At 37.2% G+C, this 10,756-nt stretch overlaps 1 protein-coding gene across 1 annotated transcript; it reads left to right on the forward strand.

Annotated features, from left to right (window-relative positions):
- Positions 1 to 7,685: 7,685 nt before the first annotated feature.
- Positions 7,686 to 10,401, forward strand: LOC141634660 (uncharacterized). The gene is made up of 2 exons (XM_074446681.1): positions 7,686 to 8,928; positions 9,251 to 10,401. Exons 1-2 carry the CDS (start codon positions 7,686 to 7,688, stop codon positions 10,399 to 10,401), a joined length of 2,394 nt encoding a protein of 797 aa, XP_074302782.1.
- Positions 10,402 to 10,756: the final 355 nt, after the last annotated feature.

The following is a 10,756-nucleotide window of genomic DNA, read 5'->3' on the forward strand; positions in this document are numbered from 1 at the left end:
CAAAAAACTAACAAGTATTTTACTAGTAACTTGTTAAAATTATACCCTTGATATTATATGTAATATTACTAACACTTCTTAGTAATAAAGTTTAATTACTAACTTCTTAGTAAAGATGTATATTATTTTAGAGAGAGGAAGACCAAATAAAGATATCACATGCAAAATGTACAAGTGAACACTAGAAAAATGAACAACAATTTGGTCTATAAAGAGGGGAAAACCGGTGGAGTGTAGGAGAGGAGGAGTGTTCAAATTGTCTTACATTTTTTAATCTTACATCACATGCAAAATCACTATAAGATAACTTATGGTAGTATATAAAGTAAGGTGAAATGATTATGTTCCTAATCATCCACTACTCAATTTTACACGGTCCACTTGCCCATTTACGGGTCCATATTGGTTCTTATATTTGTCGCACAAATACGTGTAATTTTATTTTAAACATCGTTTCATGTTTAAATACTTCCATAATTAATTCGTCCAAATCACTCCGTAAATATACGTGTACCACTACACATATTATTTAGGTAATAATATTAATCACATTAATCAATTAGTACAATTTTAGTGAATTAACAATTAATTAACTAAAACCCGTCTCCCAAAATTTATTATTCAATTATCACATAATTAAATAATAACTGTCGTGCCTCGAGTTCGCAACTCGAAATCTCTCTAAAAATAATCGACTAACCTCTTAGTCTATAAATCAAGGGACTAAATAAATTGTATCTCATACAATTAATTAGTTGTCAATTGGGGTTCGTTCCTTTAGGTGTGACCGAAAGGGGTCGTTGATCGCTAGTCTCACGACAATAACGTCAAACTCTAGTCAGCCAACCGTTATCGATTTACGTTAATCAACTGACGAGGATCAAATAATTAAATATCTGATGATATTCCATTAATGAGATTTATTATGTAAACGCACTATTGTGAAGGACACTAACTCCAACAATCTCCCACTTGTCCGACACAAGGTGTGCGCTACCAATTCTCTTGTCCGTTTTAATCTCCCACTCAATGCAAGGTGTCTTTCAGGTCGCACTTGCACACAAACATATCGCGAGTGGTTTTCTCGATCGGGAGTGTGACTACCTGACCGGAAAAATCTCTCACAGATTTCTTCCGAGCGTGGCCACGCATTTGTAGTCATTAACTCCTCGAGTGGCCTTGAGATATAGTTACCCAACGTGGGTGAACAATTCCTGTATGCCCTATCCATCCTATTGCACAATACAGATCACCATGACCTAGTAAATTCCCTTTTGACCTCCTTCCACGGCACGACCTAGGACAAAAACCAAAGTCACTTGGAAACTACACTTGCTCAGATAAAAGTCTCCAGTCAAAATAATCGACTCATTATAACATCTTAGAGATCCCCGCCACGACCAGGCGTCTAAAATAGAACTTATGGACTCTCTAAATGGTCACTGTCCGGCAAAGTGTCACACACTCTGCCTATGTAATCGACCAGTCATCACGTATGACCTTATGGTGTTGAACAACCATCAATCGACTCACAATCTAGTCACTCCGAGACGTCACCTCATTAAGTGACTAGGGACAAAATACAATGTTCATCTTATTCACTTGAATATTGTTCAACATTGTCTCCACAACTTATTCAGATAAATAAGGTATTCATGTTTTCAGTCAAACTGAATAATTGAGTTCTTAAGAGACTCAAACAATAAATGCGATCATCACTTATGTAAATATCAATACTCTATCCAATATTTACATAACGATCTTCAGCAATTAAGGTATACTGCTCAATCACATTGAGATTACATAACCATCATGTCTACCTTATGCCAACTGCTTTGGTTAGAGGATTAGCAACAGTTGCATCACTCTAATTTCCATTGCTATTTTTCTTTGTTCTATGCAATCTTTTCATCACATAGAGCCTTTCTAAGTACATGTCTAAACAAGTTTTCAGACTCTGGTTCTAAAGCCAGTCAAATACTCCCACTGTTTTCACAATCTCTTGGGATACGATATTCGGCTAACAGAACTACTCTAGTCCCATTAAATTCCGGTTATCAACTATCTCTTTTACAACATCGGATGTTGTAATGTACTTGGCTTTCGTTCATGATTTGTACGTATAACACTTATACATACACATCCTTCATATGGCATCTTTTATGTATGACTCCTCATACATGTTTGCTTTACACTTGTATAATTTCTTATACATATATGTACAACTTCTTATACATATTATTCTTTATGCACATAGCACTCTTATATTCTAACCATTCCTTAACGAGGCCCATAACATCTTATAAGCATAGGAATGTTTCCGTGTAATCCTTGTACACGAAATTCATAGATTCCTCCAAACTACAAGAGTAAATCCTCAGTGCTTCTCAAGTACTCAAGGATGCTCTAGATAATCATATAGTGACACTCACTAGAAAATGATTGGTAATGACTTCTCATATTCTCAACATGATAAGTCCAGACGAGATAAGCTTTTAGCATATTTAATAGATCCTGCAGCGGAAGCACAAGAGATCATATTAATTGTTCAACAACTTGAACGAGTCAAGAATCTTATCACATAAGTCTCTTGACTATAATGCTAATATCCATAGAGATCTATCTCATTAGATCCGGATATTTAATATGCACCATGCTACTCTCAAGTATTCACCCGAGAATATTTCTAGTCACTAATATGTCAAACACATATTTTAGACTAAGAAATATCACCTTAGCTACATTTCTAGTCACTAATATGTCAAGCACTTATTTAGAGTAAGAAACTCACTTTAGCTCCCACTAAACTCCATGTATCATCATGTTATCTCGACACTCGAGTAATACCGTTTTGATAGACTACATGATTGAACCCAAAGTTCCAACTCTTTGACGTATATAGATCACAAAAGGGATCTTTCAAGCATGCATTGACAGCATCAAAAAACTTCTCCCTTCATAAGATACATTCAAGGAGAAAGTTTCGTTATCCTTTTGCCTAAACTCATCCTCATGAGAGGCTATATTGCTAAGACCATACGAATTGATAAAGGGATTTGGGTTGTCACAAACTCTCTATAACAAGCCCAAATTTTAAACATCTTATGTAACCTTTACGGCAAGATCAAGGTAACCAACCAAAGTATTCACCTTAAATCAAGTCTCGAAAACATCTCGTGTTTCCTTCCTTATCGCATCGTGTGCAAGGAGATCAATTTGAATTGCATGGTGACACGCCATCACATAGAGTTCATACTATAGAAAAGCCTTTGATGAGGGTTTAAGATTCGTCACTAAAGTAACGCAATATTATCGCAAAATTATCTCCTTATAACCACTGAGCCACAATAAAGAACGTCTTCTTGCATTGTACTCACCACTGAGCCTCAATAAAGAACGTCTTCTTGTATTGTACTCAGTTTGTGGGTCTTGGACTTCCGTAAGTTCAAAATTTCTCCCACTTTGTCTTCCAGAAAATAAAAATCTTTATAGAAAGACAACATTACGAGCCACAAACTCTTTGTTCTCATTTTGGAGGAGTAAAAACCAAGTAGTTCAATTTTGGATAACCCTCACAAATATACAAATTGGTTCTGAACATAAACATTTATGATCCCAAATGTATAAAAAGACAAGTTAGGGACTCTCCCTATCCATATCTCATATGGAGTCATTTAGGCTGTTATAGTCGGGTTTTAAACTTTTAGTGAGAAAATAGCTTACAAAATTGCAAAAAACCTCAAACTATATCTCATAAAGTTCGGTTTATATACTTGACTACATCATACTCTATGGTATCCCAAGGAGAAGGTATTATGTGAACTGGTTCACAATTTTCTTAGTGATTATCAAGGTCATTACTTGATATTACCCATTTGATCTTCAAAGTCATTACTTTGAAACTTCCGATCAACATCTTGATCTTGACAAGCTTTTGGTTTACTACTTCATTTTGAAAATATTCTACGTTTCAAAAATCACTTTTATGTCTTACTAAATAGATACGAGGTTTTTATATCTACTTAACAATACGGTAAAAGTAACCAAGTATGTATATTACCAACTATCGGCCTTACACATCCGTATGTATATGGTCAATCACCTCACTATTGTGTTTCTTTTCTACAAAAGAAAACATAATACATGCACACATACCATAAGACTCACAATCAAATGGTTGTTCAATGTGCTTTTCGTTTACTCGTTTGAAACGAATTTATTTGAGGTTTGATCAATTGGGTTCACCGGAATAGAGACTTTAAAATCTACAAGATAGTATAACATTTAGTTTTCGTGAAGAATGTAAAATTCCTTTAACATAAGTGGTCTAAACCAACCACCAAGTTATCATAGGAGTAGGTACAACCTTTTGTTTTAAATCACATGAGTGATGCCTTCTATGTATAAACATAGATGATTACATTCTTTTAAAAACAAATTTAGGTACATTTGTCCCTATCGAAATCATTGCTACTCTAGCACCACTTCGATACAAAAATGCCCTATGCTAGACGTCTTACGTTTTGTCAATTCATGTAAACTTCTTTACAAAGAAATGACCCATACTTGGTATCTCATACCAAGATAGTGGAACTAGCCTATCCATTGAGTAGATGTCTCTTTCAACTTTGTTCTATCGCATACATCTAGGGTTGATACTTCTTAACTCCCACTCTCTTTCACACCAAAATGTCGAAAAATTGCCCCAAAAAATTCGGATAAAATTTATGAAGAAAAACATCGATATTTATCGGTTTTAAACCACTAAATATCAAAACAAGGTGAAATCGCAATTTAAATTCACTTTTAACATTTAAATAATATTTTTAAATGTACATTTTATCAAGGGCAGAATCAATTGTTTCGAAATTATGATTAAATTATTTCACTTTTATCGGCTTTTATCTCATAAAATCAATAAACATGCAAAAAATTAAAAACAACCTTCATCCTTTTGCATACAATCAGTAGAAAACATGCATGAAATACCATAAAAATTCCATGGCCCGAATCAACTTTTAACTATTTTTAGTCAATTTTTAACTAAAATACGGCATTTGGACTCGGTTGTCTACCAAAAATCATTAAAAATAGCAAAATATCTTAATAAATCAGCAAACTTAACCACAAATCTTTGAGATCAGTAGGTATGCATGCCCCAAAAATTTCGTGCTAAAACCTCTTCTAACACATTTTTTGAGTTTTTATAAATTATCTCATAATTCATTAATATGCTTAAAATCAACATGCAAATTACAAGCCTAAGCTCTGATACCACTTGAAAGATCATAGATCCATATTAGACTCTATAATAAAAATTAAATTATCTCATAATTTATCATTTTAGTGATCTATGTAACATGCATGCAAATATAAAAGCATATTAATATAAAAGAAGAGGAAAACGATTTTCCTTACATTAAGAAATGGTAGTATTTGGGCACAACCAAGATCACCCATCTTGGTTGTTCTTGAGCTTAAAATAAATGGCAAGATCCTCCATCTTCAAGTGTCCAAAATAGAACACCTCCTTTCTTAAGCACCCAAGAACTTACCCAACAACCTTACTAATATTAACTAGATATTAAGTAAGATTACCCTTGATAATATGTAAATATTACTAACAATATTAGTAATAATTATTTTTAATTACTAACAAGCTTAGTATAATGTTCATATTAATTTTACAGAGATGTACCAGCTTTGTTCACATGCAAAATGCACTAGTGAAGTAGTGTACAAAAATGAACAACAATTTGGAGTGTATAAAGGGGGAAAGTGGCGGGTGGAGTGAGATGGAGTGAGGGAGTGAACTTGTTATAATTTTGTCCAATCTTTATCACATGCACATGATCATATGACAATATTATGGAAGAATAACAAGTAATGTGTAATGATTATAATTATAATCATCCACTACACTCCATTTACACGGTCCAATGTCCATTTACGGGTCCATATTGGTTCTTATATTTGTCGCACAAATACGTGTAATTTTATTTTAAACATCGTTTAATGTTTAAATACTTCCATAATTAATTCGTTCAAATCACTCTGTAAATATACGTGTACCGCTACACATATTATATACGTACTAATATTAATCACATTAATCAATTAGTACAATTTTAGTGAATTAACAATTAATTAACTAAAACCCGTCTCCCAAAATTTATTATTCAATTATCACATAATTAAATAATAACTGCCATGCCTCGAGTTCGCAACTCGAAATCTCTCTAAAAATAATCGACTAACCTTTTAGTCAATAAATCAAGGGACTAAATAAATTGTATCTCATACAATTAATTAGTTGTCAATTGGGGTTCGTTCTTTTAAGTGTGACCGAAAGGGGTCAGTTGATCACCGCCGTCTCACGACAATAACGTCAAACTTTAGTCAGCCAACCGTTATCGATTTACGTTAATCAACTGACGAGGATCAAATAATTAAATATCTGATGATATTCCTTTAATGAGATTGATTATGTAAACGCACTATTGTGGAGGACACTAACTCCAACACTATGACCTACTCTTGAACTTTTGTGGAGGTCTCCTTGAGGATGATGCTAGGATGATTAAGGCCGCCACACAAGGAGGGATTGAGTACATGTCGGTCCAAGGGGCAAATGACTTGAGTGAAAGATTGGTGGGAAGTTCTAGGAATTTCGGAAGGAGAATTAAGAAGACAAGTGGATCATCTTCTTCATGACAAAGCTCCAACCATATGGAGGACAAAGTTGATTTTCTAACCAACTTGGTTCAGGAGTTTGCAAAAGGGAATGGGAGTACATCTCATGTGAAATTTTGTGGTCTTTGTAATGATCCAACTCATCCCACCGATGGGTGTCCATCTTTACAAACGGGGGAGGCAATTGAAGAGGTGAAAGCTCTTGGATTTCGAAAGTTTGACCCTTACTCCAACACTTACAATGAAGGGTGGAAATCGCACCCAAACATGGGTTGGGGTGGAAATCAAAATCAAAAGGGATCCACAAACTCCTCATTCCAAAAGCCTAATCAAAACCAATCCTAAAATTCCTTGGAAGAGATGATGAAGGCACTTGCCATGAATCAAGTGGCAATGCAAAAAGAAAACCAAATCTTGCAAAAGGAAAGCCAAGCCTTGCTAAACAATACCAAGGAATTCCAAACCGTCGTGCTTCAACAAAACCGTCTCACCGACTCTAGGATTGGTAACCTTGAGACCCAAGTTGGTCAAATTCTTAACACACTCACTTCACAAACCACTCAAGGAGGGAGCCTACCTTTTCAAACAATTCCTCCACCCACCAAAGAACAAGCAAAAGCGGTGTCATTGAGGAATGGTAGGGAATTGGAAGAGGTACCCAAGGCTCCTAAGAAATCAAGACCACCTCCTATTGTTCATGAAGTAGAGGATGTGATTGAAGATGAAATTGAAGTGGTAGTAGAACATGGGGAAGCATCTACACCCGAACAAGTGAGGATCAATGCACCTCTTCCGGAATATGAGCCACAAGCTCCATTTCCAAGTGCTTTGAATGATACAAGGATAATTGAAAAAAAACTTCAAGCCCTTACGATATCTTTCGTAAAGTGGAGGTAAACATTCCTCTTCTTGATCTTCTTAGTAGTGTGCCCAAGCATGCAAAGTTTTTGAAAGAATTGTGCACTACTAAGAGGACCAATAAGGCAAAAAGCATGAAAAAGGTAAGGGCTAGTGAACATGTGTTGGCTATGTTTCAAAAACGTTTGCCACGAAAATGTAGTGATCCGGGCATGTTCACCATTCCTTGTAAAATTGGTAATTTGGATTGTCAACATGCTATGCTAGATTTAGGTGCATCTATTAATGTTTTGCCCACTTACCTTTATGAGTCCCTTAAGTTAGGACCCTTGAAACCGACTCGTACGATCATCTCTTTGGCCGATAGGTCTAATATCTACCCTAAGGGAATTGTTGAGGATGTCTTGGTCAAGGTGGGGGATATGCTTTTCCCCGCCGATTTTTATGTGATTGAGATGGAACCCGAGAAAGGCTCCACTCCCATTTTGTTGGGAAGGCCTTTCATGAGGACTTCCAACACTAAGATAGATGTGTCTAGTGGTCGCCTTACTATGGAATTTGATGGGAAAAAGATTGAGTATAACATACATGAAGCAATGAAATACCCAACCGAGACATCTTCTTTGTGTTTTCTTGAGATTTTCGAACCAATTGTTCAAACCATGTATGAATTATGTAAAATTGACACATTAGATGTTGCTTTGACTAATGGATTGGTTGGAGAGGATATGGGGTATGCTTTGTCTTGTAATTTGCAGGAAACAATCAAGGACTTAGAGGAAAACCCGCCAATGGAAGAGTGGGAAGAAAAGGAAGAAATCCGGAAGACAGCACAGAACTCGCACCATGCGAGTTTTCCAGACCCAGAACTCGCACCGTGCGAGTTTACTCCTGTCCATGAATTTTGCTTCCTTTCTTCCAATTTGTTAGAAGAGCTACTGAAGGAGAAACCTTTTCCCTCTATTGTCAAGCCTTCTATTGTTGAAATGAAGCCCCTGCCAAGCCACTTGAAGTATGCTTTTCTAGGAGATGAAGAAACTTTACCGATAATTATTTCAAGCAAGCTTTCTAGGGAGCAAGAAGAGGCTCTTATCCGAGTTCTTAAGCAACACAAGGAAGCAATTGGATGGACAATGGCCGACATCAAAGGCATTAGTCCCACTTTATGCATGCACCGGATTATTTTGGAGGATGAAGCCAAGCCCGTTCGCCAACCACAAAGGCGTTTGAATCCTCCAATGATGGATGTTGTCAAAAAGGAGGTACTCAAACTCCTTTATGTAGGTATGATCTATCCTATCTACGATAGTCAATGGGTTAGTCCAACCGAAGTAGTTCCAAAGAAGTCCGGGATAACGGTAGTCGAGAATCATGAAGGTGTTTTGATTCCCACTCGAGTTCAAAACGGGTGGCGAGTATGTATCGACTACCGTATGCTTAATGCCGTGACACGAAAAGATCATTTCCCGCTTCCCTTCATGGATCAAATGTTGGAGAGGTTAGCGGGAAAAGCTTTTTATTGTTTTTTGGATGGCTACTCGGGTTACTTTCAAATTCCAATTGCACCCGAGGACCCAAACAAAAACCACCTTCACGTGTCCTTTTGGAACGTTTGCCTATAGGAAGATGCCCTTCGGCCTTTGTAATGCACCGGGAACATTTCAAAGGTGCATGATGAGCATCTTCTCGGATCATGTAGAGGATTTTATTGAAGTATTTATGGATGATTTTACCGTTCATGGCCAATCTTTTGAGGATTGTTTAAGTCACCTTTCTTGGGTACTCCAACGTTGCATTGAAACCAACCTTGTACTTAACCATGAAAAATGTCATTTTATGGTTGAGGAAGGAATAGTGTTGGGACATGTTGTATCCTCTAGGGGAATTGAGGTCGATAAGGCCAAGGTCGATACCATTCACACCTTGCCCTATCCTACTAATGTGCGTGAGGTAAGATCTTTCTTAGGTCATGCCGGTTTCTACCGGCGTTTCATCAAGGACTTCTCAAAGATTGACGCTCCTTTGTGCAAACTTTTTCAAAAGGAAAGTGAATTTATTATGAGTGAAGAATGTAAGAAGGCTTTTGATACACTCAAAGAGAAGTTGATCATGGCTCCCATTATTCAAGCACCCAATTGGAATGAGGCATTTGAAATAATGGCGGATGCGAGCAATTATGCCCTTGGCGCGGTCTTAGGCCAAAGGGTAGGGAGGCTACCTCATGTCATTCAATATGCCTCCACCATGATGAATGAAGCTCAACGAAATTATACCACCACCGAAAAAGAGTTCCTTGCGGTGTTGTTTGCTCTAGAGAAGTTCCGCTCTTATATCCTAAGAGCTAAAACCATCATGTTCACCGACCATATGATCTTGAGGCACCTTGCCTCTAAGAAAAAATCTAAGCCTCGATTTATGCGTTGGATGTTGCTTTTGAGTGAATTTGATATTGAGATCAAGGATAATAAAGGCTCCACCAACACGGTGGCAGATCATCTTAGTAGAATCATCCAAGAAGACTCCTTAGTGCCACAAAGTTCAATCAAGGAGACCTTCCCGGATGAAGCCCTTCTTGCCTTGATGTCTGCCGAACCTTGGTATGCACATATCGTGAATTACTTGGTCTTGAAGAAATTCCCTTCGGGTTTGACTCGACATCAAAGAGACAAAGTCAAGAGTGATTCCAAGTACTATGTGTGGGATGATCCTTATTTGTGGAAATTTTGTGCCGATCAAGTAGTAAGGAGGTGTGTGCCGGATACCGAAATCACATGTCCATTCTTCGGTTTTGCCACGAGTATGCTTGTGGGGGACATTTTGGAGCCAAAAAGACGGCTCGGAAAGTCTTAGAGAGCGGCTTCTTTTAGCCCACAGTCTTCCGGGATGCCCACGCTATAGTCAAGACATGTGATAGATGCCAAAGAGTTGGCAATATTTCAAGAAAGGGAGAAATGCCACAAACCCCAATGCTCTATTGCAAAATATTTGATGTGTGGGGTATTGGCTTCATGGGGCCATTTCTCGCGTCTTATGCTAACATTTACATACTTTTGGCGGTGGATTATGTCTCTAAATGGGTGGAAGCCAAAGCCACCAATACCGACGATGCCAAGGTAGTTGGAGAGTTCCTCAAGACTAACATTTTCTCTTGGTTTGGCTTCCCAAAGGCATTGATAAGTGACCGCAGCACTCATTTTTGCAACAA

Source organism: Silene latifolia, chromosome 2, assembly GCF_048544455.1.
Source record: "Silene latifolia isolate original U9 population chromosome 2, ASM4854445v1, whole genome shotgun sequence".
Lineage (NCBI taxonomy): Eukaryota > Viridiplantae > Streptophyta > Magnoliopsida > Caryophyllales > Caryophyllaceae > Silene > Silene latifolia.

Coding starts and splice junctions, on each gene's coding strand:
- LOC141634660 (XM_074446681.1), top strand. CDS start 7,686: ATGAAAAAGGTAAGGGCTAGTGAACATGTGTTGGCTATGTTTCAAAAA. Junction 8,929..9,250: donor GGTAGTCGAGAATCATGAAG/GTGTTTTGATTC, acceptor CGGATCATGTAG/AGGATTTTATTGAAGTATTT.